Source organism: Hylobates moloch, unplaced genomic scaffold, assembly GCF_009828535.3.
Source record: "Hylobates moloch isolate HMO894 unplaced genomic scaffold, HMol_V3 SCAFFOLD_8, whole genome shotgun sequence".
Lineage (NCBI taxonomy): Eukaryota > Metazoa > Chordata > Mammalia > Primates > Hylobatidae > Hylobates > Hylobates moloch.
The window spans coordinates 72,436,286-72,455,338 of record NW_026652283.1 but is presented as its reverse complement, the minus strand read 5'-3'; the positions used below and the strand labels follow the sequence as shown (position 1 = coordinate 72,455,338).

The window sequence follows — 19,053 nt, the reverse complement described above, 5'->3', positions numbered from 1 at the left end:
ATATTCCTAGATTTTATTTGCCAACTCTGCCTGGGGACTCAGGGAAGGAAGGGTTAAATACACAGAGCAGCTGTTTCAGCGAATAGTTCTGCTAGAACTTACTCCTCTGCGCCAAACTCTCACAGCCGTTTCCATTCCACCAAGTGGTCAAGAGCGGGGACTTCGAGAGATGTAGACCTCCAGAAGAGAAGGGTGGGTCCCTGTTCTAGGGAGTGCTGCGCTTAATGAGTAGTACTCATTTGGAGGTGTGCTGTGGAGGGCTGTGAGGAGGATTTCCCACGGGCTCTTTGGGGAGAGGGGAGCGACAGGAATGAACCAGGGTTTCAAAGAAGTCTTCATAATCGTTCTTTCTGCCACCCTTCACACAATGCCAGTCTACAAGCTGTAGTTTCACTTTTCTCATGGGTGAAACTACATGGGTGGAAGGAGCTTCAGTGGCCCAAGCTACAAGATGCTCCCTCTAGTGTCTTGCACGCTCACAAGTTTTTTTCCGACCTTGGAGAGGCCTGGTGATCTAAAGCCTTCCACTTAAGTCTAAGGGGCCACCAATCAAGTCCTGCCCGCCTCTGCAGCTCCAGGGTTGAAGCTCTTGGGCCGTCAGACCTGCCACTCATTTTCTTCCTCCCTTCCCATTGGCCCATGGTAGATAGCGAGGCTTTTTTTTTTTTTTTCATTGATTACGCGGGGCCCAATCAGGGGTGGGTTGGGTCTTTGACAGCTTTCTTTGCCAGATTCAAAGATGGCGCTTACGGCCACGCTAAGAATGCACCGTGAAGCTGCAGTTCTGCCATCACTCAAGATGGCTGCCCCCATCAAGATGACCGGGGTGTGCCGGGGGGAAAGGGGCAGCATGATGGTCTGAGATGGTAAGGGATACTGCACCATTGCAGGCCTGGTCTTGGGGCCTGGGAATGAAGAATAGAGAGACTAGGGAGCTAGGTGAGGTCTGTGATGGGGACTAGGATCAGAGAAAGGGAGAGAGGACAAGGGTGACAGGTGGGGGTGAGAGATCAAAGATGGGGCGGGAGTTGTGCCTAGGGTTGTCTCTCCATGAGTGCTCTCCTTCCCTACTCTTCCTGTTCCAGGTGTAGCGTCGGACCATGTGGAAGTTTCTGAGACTGGGGAGCCGGATAATAGGGGTGGGGCCCGTTGGGGGGTAAAGGGGCAATAGCGTCCTTTCACAGGCTAACCCCGGCCCTTCCCAGTCCTCTGGACTAAAATGGGGAACACATTGGGCCTGGCACCAATGGGGACTTTGCCTCGCCGGAGCCCCCGCCGAGAGGAACCCCTGCCAAACCCTGGGAGCTTCGATGAGCTGCACCGGCTATGCAAAGGTGAGAACTTGGCATTTGGGAGTCTCAAGATGAAGGGGCAGAGGAGTGGAGGGTCTTGAATGCCGGATGTCCGGCGATGGGAGCAGGAAAGGGGAGATCACAGCTGGGGCATGCAGCCTCAGGGAGGATCAGGTGCCCAAATGAAGTGAAGCATTTCATTGCAGGACTTGAAAGGAGGTTAATTCCTCCAAAGTGTTCCCTGTGGGATTGAAAGGGGAGACTACCTTTTGGGGTAGGGGTTCTTTGTCTGTGCTTATTCCTTCCCTTCCCCTACCCACTTCAGATGTATTCCCAGCACAGATGGAGGGCGTGAAGCTCGTTGTCAACAAGGTTCTGAGCAGCCATTTCCAGGTGCTCCCACTTCTCTGGTCCCTCCTTACTATTCCCCCTTTCTTGTCCCTGGATCATCTTCTCCTTTCCTTTGTACTCCAGCCCTAGCCAGTCTATGTGGGAAAAATGAGGGAGGATGTGGGGTTCTCTTTACCTCTGTGCCTGTGGGACTTGTTGCTTTTAATCCGACGACCCTCTCTGTATATGTTGCAATATTTGGGATTCTTGAGAGGCCCTCTGGATGGGGAAAAGACTAAGGGTGGGATAAGGGATTGAAATGGAGCAGGAATGCGCTTTTCTCCACTGACTCTTCTTTCCTCAGGTGGCTCACACTATACACATGAGTGCCCTGGGCTTGCCGGGATATCACCTCCATGCGGCCTATGCAGGGGATTGGCAGCTCAGTCCCACTGAGGTGAGGGCTCCACACACCTGGGTCATCTCCCTAAAAACCAATCTGGGACCCAGATCTGGAGGAAGAGGAATTGTATGTGTTATGGGGAGGAATGGGCCGTAACCTGATTCTCTGTGTCTCTTCTGAATGAGAGAGGGTAGAGAAACATTTTCTGTGAAGAGCCCAGAGTGTGTCTTTGTGACTCCATCAGGGGGCGCTGTGCACTCTTAATGAAGTTCTATATTTGGGTTTAGGCTGAGTGGTGCCATCCGGCTCAGCCTTAACACTGTGTACACCCTTCCACAGGTGTTCCCCACTGTGGTAGGGGATATGGACAGCAGTGGCAGCCTGAACGCCCAGGTCTTGCTCCTCTTGGCAGAGCGGCTCCGAGCTAAGGCTGTCTTCCAGGTGACCACAGTTCCTGCCTCCATCCCCTGAGGCACTTCCTCTTTCTCCTCCACGGGTTTCCTGCTCTGAGGGCTTGGAAGGAGGAGCAGAGTCTATAATGATCATAAAGAGGGAGGGAGATTTTACTTCTTGCTCTTGCCACCCAGACGCAGCAGGCCAAGTTCTTGACATGGCAGTTTGATGGCGAGTATCGGGGAGATGACTACACAGCCACTCTGACCCTAGGAAATCCTGACCTGATTGGGGAGTCGGGTGAGGAACTGGGACAGTAGTTCTTTTTATCTTGGCTGCCCATTTGCTAATGTTACTATGCCTCTTCATCTTCTGTACAGTTTGGAGTTTAGAAAAGGAACTTCTTGGGCAGGCTGGGGTGGCAGTTATTGGGGGTGACGGAGCAGGTCTGGATATTGTCTCTATGACTGACTCCATGTCTCCCCATTCCCCCACAGTGATCATGGTTGCTCACTTCCTGCAGAGCCTCACTCATCGGCTGGTGCTGGGAGGAGAGCTAGTTTATCACCGGCGGCCAGGCGAAGAGGGGGCCATCTTGACACTGGCTGGGAAGTACTCAGGTATGGGGCGAAGTGAAGTAGTGGTGGCGGGGGGGCAATTCTGGACTTTTCTGGGGTTCCTGGCCCTTGTTATGCTACAGTTAACACTCCTTTCCCTCTGTACTTTGGATTTTACAGCTGTACACTGGGTAGCTACATTGAATGTGGGATCGGGTGGGGCCCATGCAAGTTACTACCACAGGGCAAATGAACAGGTGAGACCTCTGATCTCATTTCCCTCCTTGTCAGCAAGTCAGTCATGAACTTCTGTTCATCTGGACCTCTATCGCCCTGCTGACCTATTTTTCTTCCTACCACGCTCACGCTGTGTATATATTTCCATGCATGCCTCCATTCTGCTGATCCCCCATCAGGACCCTTCTGGTCTTCACTGATACTGATCTCTCTCTCATCCTTGCCCATGGTTCTCAGGTTCAGGTTGGAGTGGAGTTTGAGGCAAACACAAGGCTACAAGACACAACATTCTCCTTTGGTTACCACCTGACTCTGCCCCAGGCCAACATGGTATTTAGAGGTGAGGGTTATTGGGAGACATTTGGCTATGCTGAGGAATGGGGGATGCAGAGGGAGGGAAGCTCGACCTTACTTCTGGTGACTATTTCCTCCAATCCCTATTAAATAATCTAGTGGGTATTCTCTCCCCCAACAGGCTTGGTGGATAGTAACTGGTGTGTAGGTGCTGTGCTGGAGAAGAAGATGCCCCCTCTGCCTGTCACCCTAGCCCTTGGAGCCTTCCTCAATCACTGGCGCAACAGATTCCATTGTGGCTTCAGCATCACTGTGGGCTGAGGTTGTCCAGAGCCAGCCCCCACAGCAGCTGGAACCTCTGAGTCAGGTGCCCTAGGGCCAGAGACTAGGCCCCTCTCCAGAGCCCACCTTGCTGGGTGATCTCTAGGACCCAGGAGCAGAGTGGCGGACAGGACCATGCCCTCCTCAGAACTGGAGCTGCCACAGGGGCTGTTGATGAGGCAGAGGTTTGAGGATCCCCCCTCTGCTACCAGCCCCAATATCACCTTCCCCATGCTCTTGTGGCTGTGGACTAAGGGGGAAGGATTAAGGGGTATGGCTGAATTCCCCCTGGCACCCCTTGCCCTCAGGCTTCCTTCTTCCTTTCCCTTTGGTTAATCCTGCATGGGATTAGCTGACCATCCTGTTTTCCATCCCAGAGCCTCCCAAGGCTGGAAAAGTAGGGCTGAAGGGCTAGATGTTTGGTCTCAGAAAGTGGGGCCCACCCATTCCCAGAAGGAGCTTCTTTACCTCTTAGCCCTGAGGTTTCCTCCTTCCCATCTTCTGTGCTTCCAGAGAACAACTTTGTTCCTATGGTCACCCCCACTATCCCCATGACCACATGAAGAGGCAGTTATTGCTTTAGTCTTTCATTGCAACCACTGGGCTCCCTTTGAACCCGGCCCAATCTTTGGTCCCAGCATTTTCCCACTCCAGTGTATCCAGGGTGTCCCAGGTGAGCTGGGGAAGGAAGTGAGCCTGGTCTCAGCTGCAGATCTCCTGGAGCAGCGGCATCATGGCAGACAGGCCCTGGATGTGCTGGATTTGGTACCCGTAGGCCTCATTAATGCTCCGGAGCTCAGCCAGCAGGCCTAGCAACTTCGCATACAGAAACCTTTGGAGGAAGTAGTGGGGTTGCCAGGAAAACAGGAGGGAAATAAGGCAGTTGGGAGTCTTGTCTTTAGGCCCTGATCCCTTGAACTATTCCTCAGTGAAGCCAGGTCTGAACATTAGAGAAAATCATGCTCTGGTATGACAGACTATCAGAGGTTCCAAAGGTCCTCCGGGGGCCTCGGTCTGACACTGTCTTCTCTCACCATGCTCAGTTTTTTCTGAACCCAGAGCTCTGAGGGCCGAGTGTGAAGAAAGCTCCAGACTTGGCCAGAACTCCAACTGTGTGGAATCTGAGGGCCTGGCCTTCTAGAGCAGGTTCTAGAAGGTGGATGTGTTCTATGGTATAAAGCATCCCCTTTCTGGCCAAACTAGCTCTTGGAGGAACGAGCAAAACAGAAGCGGTGCATACCTCAGAGCCTGGATAAATCACAGACTATCGAACCTGGAACTGGCTTTGACCATGAAACTGTGAATGGCCCTAACTTCAAGGGAAATGGAAAATCAAAGGAATTGGCCCAATGGCGAGGAGAGGAAAGGCCAAGGGAAGAGAAAAGTCTGCGTTAGTCTGGAGAAGTTGGACTAGTGAGGTAATGGATGTCATCGATCTCAGGAATGCTATTACCCAGAGCCTCTGAGCTACTACTTTCCATCTATGCTGAATAAAAAAAAAAGTCTGGAAAAAGTGAGATGAAACAGCAGTATCCAAATACAGCAATTTGGATGCTGAAATGATGTGAGATAGGGATGGCCAGGGGGAAGGACTAGACCCCAAGATACCTGAATACCCTAAGGAAAGGACAGTAAAAAACATTCTTCCCAAGCTCAATGTTTCGCCAACCCCTTCCTGCCCTGGTGTGGCCTTCAGGCCCTCAGTGTCCCACCATACCGATCCCGGGGCCTTCGCTGCTGGCCCTTGATGTAGCTTTGCAGAGTCAGTGCCATCTCCTCTTGCAGCTGATCAATCTCATCTCTCTGGGTAACTCCAGGTCGGTCTGTAAGATAGGGAGCTGGGAAGGACAAGGTGGGTGGCAGGGGTGGGCCTGCGTGGTGCCCCGGGGACTGAGGCTGGGATAGACCTAGTCTGCAGGTTTGACGGCTAGGCTAGAAGGCCTGGGTGGATGGACTCAAGGAACTGAGTGTTTGGGCAGAGGTGGTGCAGCAAAAGGCTCTGGGCTTTGGGAGATGCTCACCGGGAGAGAAGAGGGCCATGGCAGCCAAGAGCACATACTCAGGCTCTTGGAGCTGCAGTTTTCGTAGTGTTCCATGGAAGTGAAAGAGCAACTCCAAAAACTCTACCTGGAACCCCACTGCGGGAGATACTAGGATTAGGAGCCTCTAGGTCACCTGACCACATACTGTACCATGAGCACACATGCCCCCTACTGCTCTAGCACCATCTCACCACGGGCTCCGTCTTCAATTGTGTAGCGAAGAGGCCCACAGAGGAAGTTTTGTGTTTGGAGACAGAAAGTGGTGTTGAGTACGATGTGACAGATTTCCACAGCTGCTCCCTTGAGAAGGGAGATTTGGTCTTCAATGGGCAGGGAACTGTGGAAAGCAGGAAACAAGGGCACTTTTCAATTTTTTTTTTTTTTTCTGAGACAGAGTCTTGCTCTGTCACCCCGGCTGGAGTGCAGTGGCACGATCTCTGCTCACTGCAACCTCTGCCTCCTAGGTTCAAGCAATTCTCCTGCCTCAGCCTCCCAAGTAGCTTGGATTACAGGCATGTGCCACCATGCCTGGCTAATTTTTTGTATTTTTAGTAGAGACGGGTTTTCACCATGTTGGCCAGGCTAGTCTCCAACTACTGACCTCAGGTGATCCACCTGCCTTGGCCTCTCAAAGTGCTGGGATTACAGGCGTGAGCTACCGCGCCCGGCCCACTTTTTAATTTTTTGTTTGTTTATATATTTTTATTTTTTGTAAAGATGGAGTCTTACTATGTTGCCCAGGCTGGTCTTGAACTCTTGGGCTCAAGCAATCCTCCTGCCTTGACCTTCCAAAGTGCTGGGATTATAGGTGTGAGCCACTGTGCCCAGCCGACAAGGGCACTTTATTATTATTATTATTAATTTATTTATTTTTGAGACAGAGTGTTGCTCTGTCACCCAGGCTGGAGTGCAGTGGCCTGATCTTGGCTACAGCAAACCTCCACCTCCTGGGTTCAAGTGATTCTTCTGCCTCAGCCTCCTGAGAAGCTGGGATTATAGGCACCCACCACCACACCCAGCTAAGTTTTGTATTTTTAGTAGAGACGGATTTCACCATGTTGGCCAGGCTGGTCTCAAATTCCTGAGCTCAAGTGATCCACCCGCCTTGGCCTCTCAAGGTGCTGGGATTACAGGCATGAGCCACCGTGCCTGGCCTATTATTATTATTTTTAGCTTTCATTATTTGAGACAGAGTCTCATTCTGTCACCCAGGCTGGAATGCAGTGGTACTATCTCAGCTCACTGCAGCCTCAACCTACTGGGCTCAAGTGATCCTCCCACTTCAGCCTCCTGAGTAGCTGGGACTACAGGCACCCACCATCATGCCCAGCTAATTTTTGTAATTTGTAGAGTTGGAGTTTTGTCATGTTGCTGAGGCTGGTCTCAAACTTCTGGACTCAAGCGATCTGCCAGCCTCCGCCTCCCTAAGTGCTGGGATTACTAGTGTGAGCCACTGTGCGGCACCTCAAGGGCAGTTTAGATGCAAGCCTGTACTTCAGAGATGGAGAAGAACTCCCAGTTCTGATTGGCACATTTAAAAACAAAGCTGGGAATTCAAGACCTAATGCTTGGAAAGGCTGAGGCATGTGTTAATTTGTAGTCAGTGACTTTTTGGGGTGGATATACAACTTACTGAAGTGTTTGCCTCCTGAAAGATGAAGGGAGGTCACTCACCGGAAGACAGGCAGGTCCTTGGTAAACTTGATGACTTGCTGTACCATGAAAGTGTTGATGTCTGCGAAGTGTGTGACCAGAGGCAGCACAGGGGCCAGGGTGGGCAAGGGCTGGTGATGGATGAACAGATGAGCTGGAGGCTGCAATGATCAGAACATTAGCTAGAGGCCCTGGCCCTAGGGCCCTCCTTCAGGCCTCGCCAGCCTTATCTTGGAAGAGTTCCTTGCTGAGAAGCCTGCTCAGGCTGGGGTTCTGGAGATCCGTCCTCAGTATTGGTGCATGGCATACACCCCTCTCCTTCAGCCTTTTTGGGTGCCCTTTTAGTTGTATTCCAACCCAAATCCTGTCGGTGCTCACCCTAAACTGCACAAACTGTTCAAACATGGTGCCCATGTGGCGGGTGTGGGCCCCCAGGAGTGTCTGGATCAGCTCTTCTTGCTCCTTACTCAGTTGCATAGGTGTTTGCTGTGCCCGCCGCTGGGCCTGCTTTGCTCGCCGCAATGCCAGGGCTTCTGCCGACAGTATCACTGTGCCGGGCAAGAAATCATGACAAAGCTGTTGAGACCAGCAGAACACTTCTCTCTGCTAGTCCCTGATCTGGGGCCCCTCAGCCGCCCTGCACAACGAAGGATGGGGGCAGTGGGGGGAATTCCTGAGACTTTCTTGGGCTTGGCGAAAGTCCTAGAGGCTCCAGGAGGCAGGGGGTTCCTATACACTTCCACCAACCTGTGAAGAACTGCAGCAGAAAACTGTACCATGGGGGAGAAGGGAAGGGTGGCGAGGAAAGTAGGAAAGATGTGAGGAAAGGTGCGAGGGCTTTTGGGGAAACAGTGTAGAGGGAGGGGTCTTGATACCTAGAGCATCACTTTATGTGATGTTTTCAAATAGTCCTTCAAAAATAATCAAATAGTCCTTTCAAATAAACCCTTATCTGATGTTTTAGCAAAATTTCAAAACTTCTGAGGTTAAATCCCACTGAATGAAACAACCCCAGGATAGGCAGGGCTGGTATTCATCATATATATATATATTTTGTTTTGTTTTGTTTTGTTTTGTTTTGAGATGGAATTTCTCACTCTGTCGCCCAGGCTGGAGTGCAGTGGAGCAATCTCGGCTCACTGCAACCTCCAACCGCTGGGTTCAAGCAATTCTCCCTGCCTCAGCCTCCTGAGTAGCTGGCATTACGGGCACCCACCACCATGCCCGGCTAATTTTTTTTTTTATTTTTTATTTTTAGTAGAGACAGGGTTTCACCATGTTGGCCAGGCTGGTCTCGAACTCCTGACCTCAAGTGATCCACTCACCTTGGCCTCTCAAAATGCTGGGATTACAGGCGTGAGCCACTGCGCCTAGCCCAATCACATTTTTTAGAAATGTAGACAGGCTTAGATTCCGGTGACAGGACCAAGGTCACAAAATAAGTAATATAGATTGAATTCAAACCAAAATCTTTTGACTTCTACAAAAGATCCAAGATCGAACCAAGATCTTGAATTCAGACCAAGATCCTTTGACTTCTACAGTTTCCTTTCATTCTTCCATAGTGAGAATCGTGTGATATGGGAAAAGCAAGTGTTTGGGAGTCAGGTAAACTTGAGTTTGAATACTGACTGTACAACTTCTTCTTCCTTCTTCTTCTTTTTCTAGAGAGAGCATCTCACTCTGTTGACCAGGCTGGTCTTGAATTCCTGGCCTCAAACAATCCTCTTGTCTCAGCCTTCCAAAGTGCTGGGATTAGAGGCGTGAGCCACTGTGCTCGGCCTACGCAAGTTTTTAGTTGAATTAACTTGGGCAAATTAACTTCTGTGAGCCCCAGTTATATCATCCTTTGGGAGCATAGCACAGTTACCTGGCACAGAGAAAGCATTAACTAATTAAATTATTGAGCATCTACTAGGTGACAGGCACTATACTCAAGAGATAGAAAATAAAAAACACACCTGTAATCCGAGCACTTTGGGAGGCAGAGGTGCGCAGATCGCCTGAGGCCAGGAGTTTGAGACCAGCATGGTCAACATGGTGAAAGCTCATCTCTACTAAAAATACAAAAAATTAGCTGGGTGTGGTGGCACATGCCTGTAATCTCAGCTATGCAGGAGGCTGAGGCAGGAGAATCACTTGAACGCAGGAGGTGGAGGTTGCAGTGAGCCGAGATGGCGTCACTGCACTCCAGCCTAGGCAACAGAGTATGAGACTCCATCAAAAAAAAGAAAAGAAAAGAAAAGACAAGACTAGCCATGTGGATATCTAGGAGAAAAGCATTTCAGGTAGAGGGAATGGCAAGTGGAAAAGCCTTGGGGAAGAGTGTGCTTGGTGTTTCTAAGAATGACAGTGATGTCAGTGTGGCTAGAATTGATTGAGTACGGGGGAAAGAGTATGAAATAAAGTCTGAAAGGTGTAGGAGAGCTAGATCATGAGATCATGTACTTTGAGATGGGGAGCCATTGGAGGTCTTGAGTGAATAGTGACATAAACCAACTAGTTTCAAAAAGAGTACTGTGCCTGCTATGTAGAGAACGCACTGTTGGGAACAAGGACAAAGCAGACAGACACAGTCAATGGATTCTTGGGATGTAGGGGGCCGACTCACTGTCTTTCCTCATGCCAGCATCTAAGCACTTCTGCAACCTGCAGGCTGGGCAGTGGCGCCTCTGAGTCTTGCTGACTTCACAGCTTCCAGCAAAGGGGCAGGTGGGACCAATGCTTTTGCTGACTGTTCTCCTGTGAGACACAGAGATGTTGTTAGAGTCTGGGATGCGATGGATAGGTGAGGGGCTGAGATGACATGCTCTAAAAGACCTGGGAATCTGGTGAAATGGACTAATCTGATCTGTGCCCAAAGGTCCCCAGGGGTGGATAGCGTCCAACACATCTCAAGCATTTCCATGGCAACACAGGATCACTCTGGAAAGCCTAGTTGATGTAGTACTAGCTAGGTGCTTCACAGGCAGTGGGTACATAATAAGTGCTCTTGACTAATGGGCTGTGTCCATCAGACAAACATTCAGCTTTCCCTCTGTTATGCCACCAGTTTATACAGTGATGTGTTTGGCAAGATGTAGGATGCCAGCCACAGGGTAGTTAGACTCTAAGATAAAGGAGTAATGTAGCTGGACAGGCTTGGGCACCAGTGAGGGTGTAAAGGCTGACTGACAGGGAGTTTGGTTTGGAGGGCTATTTCCACTGGGGAGGAGACTCACCTGAAGAAACCCTTGCAGCCCTCACAAGTCAGCGCATTAAAGTGGTAGCCTGTGGCCTGGTCCCCACATACCACACAGTTCCTCAGCTCATCTTCCCTACTGGCCATGACATCAGATGTTGGGGTGGCTGTCACAGACTCCTGAATGTAGGAGGGGTCAGCAGTCAGTTTTGGGCCACCCTTGACCCTTTTCTGTCCCTTCTAGAGAGTCTCTTTCCAAACCAAACCAAACATGTCCTTGACTTGATCCCAAGCATTATCTTTTGTGTTTTTTTTTTTTCTTTTTTTTTTTTTTTCTGAGACAAGTTCTCGCTCTGTCACCTAGGCTGGATCTCCACTCATTGCAACCTCCGCCTCCTGGGCTCAAGCAATCCTCCACCTCAACCTCCTGAGTAGCAGGGACTACAGGTCTGGACCACCATGTCCAGATAATTTTTGTTTATTTATTATTTATTTTTTGTAGAGATGGGGTTTTGCCATGTTGCCCAGGTTGGTTTTTTTGTTTGTTTGTTTGTTTTGTTTATTTGTTTGTTCTAGTCTTACTCTGTTGCCTAGTGTTGCCTAGGCTGGAGTGCATCATAGTTCAATGTAACCTCACACTCCTGGGCTCAAGGGATCCTCCTGCCTCAACCTCCTGAGTAGCTGGAACTATAGGTTTACACCAACACACCAGGATATTTTTTTCTTTTCCTTCCTTCCTTCCTCCCTCCCACTCTTATTCCTTTCTTCCTTTTTTTTTTTTTTTCCCTGAGACTGAGTCTTGCTCTGTCACCCAGGCTGGAGTGCAGTGGTGCAATCTTGGCTCGCTACAACCTCTGCCTCCCAGGTTCAAGCGATTCTCATGCCTCCACCTCCTGAGTAGTTGGGATTAAGGCATCTGCCACCATGCCCGGCTAATTTTTTATTTTTAGTAGAGATGGGGTTTCACCATATTGGCCAGGCTAGTTTCAAATTCCTGACTTAGGCCGGGCGCAGTATCTCACGCCTGTAATTCCAGCACTTTGGGAGGCCGAGGTGGGCAGATCACGAGGTCATGAGATCGAGACCATCCCGGCCATCATGGTGAAACCCCATCTCGACTAAAAATACAAAAATTAGCTGGGCATGGTGGCACGTGCCTGTAGTCCCAGCTATTCGGGAGGCTGAGGCAGGAGAATCACTTGAACCTGGGAGGCAGAGATTGCAGTGATCGCGCCATTGCACTCCAGCCTGGGCGACAGAGTGAGGCTCCGTCTCAAACAAAACAAAACAAAACAAAACAAAACAAAACAACAAAAAAACAAATTCCTGACTTCAAATGATCGATCCTCCCACCTTGGCTTCCCAAAGTGCTGGGATTACAGGCGTGAGCTCCTGCACATGGCCTCTTTTCTTTCTTTTTTGTAGAGATGGGGTCTGTTATGTAACCCAGGTTGGTCTTGAACTCCTGGGCTCAAGCAATCCCCCCACCTTGGCCTCCCAAAGTGCTGGGATTACACACGTGAGCCACTATGCCTAGCCCCCAGCATTATCTGTGCTTTATTGCATTTAGTCTTTGGCCTCCAACAGATTTCCTACCTGCTTCTCTTAGGCAGCATGTCACCTGCAGGCCACAGAATCTGGTATGGAATGCCTCTCCCCAAACTCCCACGCTGTTGCTGGTTTTCCTCTGATCTCAGGAGTTGCCAGTGATTGGAGTTAGGGATTATGACCCTTAGTATCTGGAAAACAAGAGATGTCTGTCTTATGTGGCCTCCAGTTGCTCTCAGTGACTGTGGGGTTAGGGCACAGACCCTGGACCCAGGGCAAAGGCCTGGGTGGGAGGTTTTCCCAGCATGACAAAAGTGCTGGTTGGTGGCACATGGGGAGGGACTCTGGTGGGTGGGAACCTTGTGACTCATTGGAAGCTGCTGCTTATTAGACTCATCGAGATTTTCCCTGTTGCTGAGTTTAAGGCTACATCTGCAGCCTTCTGTGTACAGAGATCCTGAACAAGCTGGGAAGAGGGAGAGAGAGGGAGAGAGAGAGACAGGCAGACAGACAGCAAGCTTTTTCACATGCAGTATGTCAGTACTAAAAGAAGAGGTGTAACAGTTCCACAAGGCTCCCCCAAAAAAATTTTTTAAGAGACTAGGGGCCGGGCATGGTGGCTCACACCTGTAATCCCAGAACTTTGGGAGGCTGAGGCAGGCGGGTCACTTGAGGTCAGTAGTTCGAGACCAGCTTGGATAACATGGTGAAACCCTGTCTTTACTAAAAATACAAAAATTAGCCAGGCATGGTGGCACATACTTGTAATCCCAGCTACTTGGGAGGCTGAGGTGGGAGGATCGCTTGAACTCGGGAGGTGGAGGTTGCAGTGAACTGAGATCATGCCACTGCACTCCAGCCTGGGCACAGAACAAGTGAGACTCCATCTAAAAAAAGAAAAAAAAGAGAGAGAGAGAGAGACTAAGAGACTAGGATCTAATTAAGAGCTCATGGAAAGAGCCCTCTCACTTCCTAACTAGGGAGGGCTGAGAACTAAATCAGAGTGACCACAGGGCACAGTGACATGCCCTGTACATCCCCCCTACTCTGGAGACAGGTAGAGAATGGTTTGAGCCCAGGAATTTGAATCCAACCTGGGCAACATAGCAAGACCTTATCTCTAACAACAACAACAACAACAACAACAATAATAATAACAATAATAATAATAGTAAAGAGTACTATTTTTAAAAAATAATATTTTTTTGGCTGGGTGGGGTGGCTCATGCCTGTAATCCCAGCACTTTGGGAGGCCGAGTTGGGCAGATCGTGAGATCAAGAGATCTGGCCAACATGGTGAAACCCTGTCTTTACTAAAAATACAAAAATTAGCCTGGCATGGTGGCGCGCGCCAGTATTCCCAGCTACGTGGAAGGCTGAGGCAGGAGAATTACTTGAACCCGGGAGGCAGAGGTTGCAGTGAGCCGAGATCGCAGCCCTGCACTCCAGCCTGGGTGACAGAGTGACCATGCCCGGCTAATTTTTGTATTTTTAGTAGAGATGGAGTTTATGTTGGCCAGGCTGGTCTCGGACTCCTGACCTCGTGATCTGCCTGCCTCGGCCTCCCAAAGTGCTGGGATTATAGGCATGCGCCTGTAATAATAGCCACTGTGCCTGGCCTATTTTTCTTTGTTTTGCTATTATGTCTTCTGCTTCTTTCGTTGCATTAAATTATAATTAATGTTTCTCTAAAGATGAGTTAAAACTCCAAGTGCAGGCTGGAGTCATAAACACACACACACACACACACACACACACACACACACACACACACACAACACACACACACACACACACACACACACACACACACACACACACACACAGAGAGAGAGAGAGAGAGAGAGAGAGAGACAGACAGACAGACTGAGTTAAAAAGATCCTTGTTTAGGTTACCAGAATGAGTTGGTAGAACCTCTAATCTCAAGTGGTATAGCATCTAACTATGCATAACTTTGCATTTTGAAATAAACTGAGTTCCAGAGAGCACAGATGCTTGGATCTGTTCCTTGGGAAATGGTAAGAATATTTATGTGTATGTATCTGTTGGTGTCTTTGTGACTCTGACAATTCATACTAATTTATTCAATCAACAAATATTGACCAGGAATCCACCTACGTCTTAAGATACTAGAGTTAAAAGATGAGTAAGATGCTCTCCTACTCTCATGAATTTTAATCGCTAATGGGGGAGACAGACCTTTACACAGATATAAAGAAATATGGTCAGATCGATGATGGTGCCATGCACAGAGCATTATGGCACTGAAAAAGCGGGGCACCTAATTCTGCTTTGGCAAAGGGGTGTTGAAGAGGCAGGAGAGGCTTTCTGGAGGTGTGGCAACTGAGTTGAGTTTTTTTTTTTTTTTGAGACGGAGTCTCGCTCTGTCGCCCAGGCTGGAGTGCAGTGGCGCAATCTCGGCTCACTGCAAGCTCCGCCTCCCGGGTTCACGCCATTCTCCTGCCTCAGCCTCTCAGAGTAGCTGGGGCTACAGGCGCCCGCCAACACGCCCGGCTAATTTTTTGTATTTTTTTAGTAGAGACGGGGTTTCACCGTGGTCTCGATCTCCTGACCTCGTGATCCGCCCGCCTCGGCCTCCCAAAGTGCTGGGATTACAGGCGTGAGCCACCGCGCCCGGCCTTGAGTTGAGTTTTAAAGCGTAATGATGAGTTAGCTAGGGGGAATATAAAAGGCAGTTCAGGCAGAGGGTGCAACCTGAGATGGTCAAGAAGCCAGATACAAAAAGGTAGATATGGTAGAACCACAGATGTGCCTCTCTTGCTGGAGCATAACATTTCAGGCTGGGAGTGGGAAGAGATAAGGCTGGAGAGGTTATATGGGATATAAGGCTGAGATGTAGGCAGATCACAGAAGACCTCATGTGTTAGGCTAAACACTTTGAGTCCATCAGGAAACTTTGAAAGAGAAAGCTGTGAAATGACATTGTCATATCTATATGCTAGATAGTTTACTCTGCTGGCTGTTGGATTTGAAGGGGCAGGACTGAAGGCAAAGAGACCAGTTAGAAAGCTATTGCCTGCTGGGTGCAGTGGCTCATGCCTGTAATCCCAGCACTTTGGGAGGCTGAGGTGGGCGGATCATGAGGTCAGGAGATCGAGACCATCCTGGCTAGCGCGGTGAAACCCCGTCTCTACTAGAAATGCAAAGAATTGGCCGGGCGTGGTGGCGGGCGTCTCCCAGCTACTCGGGAGGCTGAGGCCGGAGAATGGCATGAACCTGGGAGGCAGAGGTTGGAGGTTGCAGTGAGCCGAGATTGCACCACTGCACTCCAGCCTGGGCAACAGAGCAAGACTCTGTCCCCCACCCTCCCCCCGCCCCAAAAAAAGAAAGAAAGCTATTGCCATAATTTAGGCAAGAGAAGATTAAGCCAGAGCTAGGATAGTGGAAGGATGTAGGGGAGGAGAGGGTTTTGAGAAATACATGGAAAGTGGAATTATTGGAATTTAGTGACTACTAGAGTGCCTGGATTAAGAAAGAGGATGAGGAATTAAAGATGACTCCAGGTTTCTGGCATGGGTGACTGAGTGGATGGTAGTATCGCCAATTGGGAGAGAGACTACAGGAGGAGGACAAGGGCTCTCCATACTTGTGTGCCAATCCATTTTCACAGTTGACAATTTACTCCAGCAATAAGTTATCAAGTGTCCACTCATGATTAGGCACCAGAAGGAGAGAAAAAAGAGTCCCTACTACAGAGACACTTCTAGATTAATTATGAAGACTGAATAAATAAATTGAATTCCTAGGTCTTAAAAGAAAATTTATAATCAAACCTTAAATGTTTGATTTAAGGTTGTGGTAAAGATTATGTATAATATTCTAGGTATTAATTGCTCCCTTAATTTATTCTTCTTGTGTACCCAGTATGAGCAGAGTACTATGTAAAAATCCTTGCCTATGTTAACACTGTTAAGATAGGTAATATCATCATTTTACAGATGAGAAAACTGAGGCTCAGAGTGTTTAGATAACTTATACAAGGGCCAATATACCCAACAGTTTATTAGATGACTCCACTTGGATGTCACATAGGCACCTCAAATTCAATATGTCTCAAATTGAATTGTCAACCCCCCACAAACTAACTTCTCCTGTATTACCTAATTTCCAACATGAGAAAGTGGAAAGAACATGGGCTTTAGGGTCATATAGACTTAGATTCAAATTCTGACTGGCTCTTGCTAGTTGAATTACTTATTTTTTGCCACTTCTCTAATTGTTTGACATGACTGGGACCCAGCTCCATGGGGCCCTGGGAATCAGATATCATCAGGCTGAGCCAATACTGGACCAGGGAAGGGAGGCATACTTCCTCTTCCTACATCAGCTTTGAATGCTTAGGGACAGGCTAGGCTAGAAAGATATTCTGGTCCAGGGCTGCCCTTCACCTGGGGCCAGGGATTACACCAAGCCTTGTTCTTCTTGGAGAAGTCCACCTTGAAGTTCTTTGAGATGGGGTTGCCTTGGGAACAGACTGCTTTGAGTTTGCTCTTCTGTGTACAGAAACCCTCTCCTGGCTTCAGGGTCTCTGCTGTAAAGCAGATGGAGAGTGGAATCTGCTGCAGGATGCCCCTGGCATCCATGGTGAACAGGCTTTCAGGGTTAACTGATACCCTCACCCTCTTCCAACATGCCTCTTCCAGGCCAGGGTCTGAAAAACGCCTGTGAGGATTGTGACCTGATGGGTTAAGCTCTCTGAATTTCAGTTTTCTTACCTGGAAAAAAAAAGGGTTAATAACACTCATTATCCAAGTTTGCTGTGAAGATTAAACAAAGTAATAAAGTAGTAAAATGTAAAATTCTTTACATGGTGCTTGAAACATGGAAGGAAATCAACACATATTCATTCTCTTACCTTCTTCCTTTCCTTCCCGTTTTACTGCTGTCTTCTCCCAGATGCCAAACCAGAAACTGGTGAGTACCTAGTCTCCTTTCTCTCCCTCACTCCCTATAAATGACCAAATGCCATGACCTGTCATTCCTGTCTTCTGACCTCTACATGCCCACTACCTCTTAGCTGAGTTTAGGCCCTCATCATTTTTCACTTACTGCTGCAGTAGACTATTCAATTATTCTCGCTGCTCCCAGCCTCATCTCCTTCCAACCCATCCTCCATGCTGTTGCTATTTCTAAAATGCAAATTTGATCATGTCTCTCCCCTGCTTAAAATTCTTCATTTGCTTTCCATCACCTTCACGATAAAATCCAATCTCTTTAGCATGTCACACAAAGTCCTTTGTGATGTGGCCTCTATTTAATCACTCTGGCCTCATCTATTCTGTCCCCACTTCCCTCCCCTGACCTAGCACATCACACTTTGGCTCTAGATGAGCTTAAGCATTTAGAGTTCCCTGAACAAGCTGTGCTCACTCACCTCTGAATATCTACCCTTGTTGTTCCCTCTGGTTGGAATCACCTCACACACCCTTACTTTCAAACCCTCCTCCCCTGATCCTCCTGATCCTCTTGGTCCTTCAGGCCTGGGTAGAGCAGATCACCTCTGTGAGCCTAATAGATCTACACCTCTGTACACAAATTTGTCACAGCACTTATCACATTGCAGAACAACTGTCTGTTTCTTTCTAACTCTGTTAATCAACCGTGAGTTGATGAAGTCAAGGGCTGCACCTGTCATTTGGGGATCCTTAGGATCTTATGTGCTCCAAGCATATATAATGAATATTTATGGAATGAGTAAATGGACTAGGATACAAATTAAGATCTGATTTCAAACCCATGCTCTTTTCATGCAACATCATATGCTATTGTTTGTGAATGAGCACACTCATTCATTCAATAAATATGTAATGGGTATCTACTTTGTGCCAGGCATTTTGCTAGCACTATTATCTGAATACATTTCTATTTCCCTTTTAGCTGCTTTCTTTTTTAATTTTTAAATTTTTTTTTTTGAGATGGAGTTTTGCTCTTGTTGCCCAGGCTGGGAGTGCAGTGCAGTGGCATGATCTCAGCTCACTGCAACCTCTGCCTCTTGGGTTCAAGCAATTCTCCTGCCTCAGCCTCCCAAGTAGCTGGGATTACAGGCATGCACCACCACACCTGGCTAATTTTGTGTTTTTAGTAGAGACTGGGTTTCACCATGTTGGTCAGGCTGGTCTCGAACTCCTGACCTCAGGTGGTCCACCTGCCTCTGCCTCCCAAAGTGCTGGAGTTACAGGTGTGAGCCACCGCACTCGGCCTAGCTGCTGTCTTTCACAGCTCTGTCACCCAGGTTGGAGTGCAGTGGCTTGATCTCGGCTCACTGCAACTTTCGCCTTCTGGGTTCAAGCGATTCTCCCGCCTCAGCCTCCTGAGTAGCTGGGACTACAGGCACATGCCACCATGCCTGGCTAATTTTTTGTATTTTTAGTAGAGACGGGGTTTCACAATATTGGCCAGGCTGGTCTTGAACTCCTGACCTCGTAATCCACCTGCCTCAGCCTCCCAAAATGCTGGGATTACAGGCGTGAGCCACCGCGCCCGGCCTTTCATAGCTTTTTTTTTTTTTTTTTTTAAATTCTGAGACATGACGGGCATGGTGGCTCATGCCCACTCCAGGAGGCGAGGCAGGTGGATCACTTGAGTTCAAGACCAGCCTGGCCAACATGGTGAAACCCTGTCTCTACTGAAAATGCAAAAATAGCCAGGTGTGGTGGTGGTGCCTATAATCCCGGCTACTCAGGAGGCTGAGGCTTGGGAATGCCTTGAACCTGGGAGGCGGAGGTTGCAGTAAACCGAGATTGTGCCATTGCACTCCAGCCTGGGTGACAGAGGGAGACT

At 48.8% G+C, this 19,053-nt stretch overlaps 2 protein-coding genes across 5 annotated transcripts; one reads left to right on the top strand and one right to left on the bottom strand.

The window, feature by feature from the left end:
* Positions 1-789: 789 nt before the first annotated feature.
* Positions 790-4,442, top strand: TOMM40L (translocase of outer mitochondrial membrane 40 like). Of its 4 annotated transcripts, XM_032161186.2 has the most exons (10): positions 790-866; positions 1,086-1,334; positions 1,618-1,685; positions 1,987-2,079; positions 2,365-2,466; positions 2,613-2,718; positions 2,916-3,038; positions 3,156-3,232; positions 3,450-3,552; positions 3,688-4,442. In XM_032161186.2, the coding sequence occupies exons 2-10, from the start codon at positions 1,220-1,222 to the stop codon at positions 3,825-3,827; spliced, it is 927 nt and encodes a 308-aa protein (XP_032017077.1). In that variant the 5' UTR covers positions 790-866; positions 1,086-1,219; the 3' UTR covers positions 3,828-4,442. The 4 variants fall into 4 exon arrangements, with proteins under 4 accessions (XP_032017077.1, XP_032017078.1, XP_032017079.1 ...); XM_032161187.2 differs by lacking the exon at positions 2,365-2,466; XM_032161188.2 differs by lacking the exon at positions 2,613-2,718 and having other exon boundaries at positions 803-866; positions 2,942-3,038.
* On the bottom strand, positions 4,399-17,198 carry NR1I3 (nuclear receptor subfamily 1 group I member 3). Its single transcript, XM_058442916.1, has 10 exons — positions 17,129-17,198; positions 12,300-12,442; positions 10,744-10,883; positions 10,134-10,264; positions 7,901-8,070; positions 7,544-7,683; positions 6,061-6,206; positions 5,849-5,965; positions 5,545-5,665; positions 4,399-4,659 (listed from the first exon to the last, which is right to left on the bottom strand). Exons 3-10 carry the CDS (start codon positions 10,848-10,850, stop codon positions 4,530-4,532), a joined length of 1,062 nt encoding a protein of 353 aa, XP_058298899.1. The 5' UTR covers positions 10,851-10,883; positions 12,300-12,442; positions 17,129-17,198; the 3' UTR covers positions 4,399-4,529.
* Between the last annotated feature and the right edge of the window lie 1,855 nt (positions 17,199-19,053).

What these genes read in the sequence shown, in the direction of transcription:
- NR1I3 (XM_058442916.1), bottom strand. Translation starts at nt 10,850, where the DNA reads ATGGCCAGTAGGGAAGATGAGCTGAGGAACTGTGTGGTATGTGGGGAC. An exon ending in TGCTGGCATGAGGAAAGACA is followed by an intron (nt 8,071 to 10,133) that starts GTGAGTCGGCCC and finishes TGCCCGGCACAG; the next exon opens with TGATACTGTCGGCAGAAGCC. An exon ending in CATGGCCCTCTTCTCTCCCG is followed by an intron (nt 5,666 to 5,848) that starts GTGAGCATCTCC and finishes TGTCCTTCCCAG; the next exon opens with CTCCCTATCTTACAGACCGA.
- TOMM40L (XM_032161186.2), top strand. Translation starts at nt 1,220, where the DNA reads ATGGGGAACACATTGGGCCTGGCACCAATGGGGACTTTGCCTCGCCGG. An exon ending in ACTGGCTGGGAAGTACTCAG is followed by an intron (nt 3,039 to 3,155) that starts GTATGGGGCGAA and finishes TGGATTTTACAG; the next exon opens with CTGTACACTGGGTAGCTACA. An exon ending in GGCCAACATGGTATTTAGAG is followed by an intron (nt 3,553 to 3,687) that starts GTGAGGGTTATT and finishes CTCCCCCAACAG; the next exon opens with GCTTGGTGGATAGTAACTGG.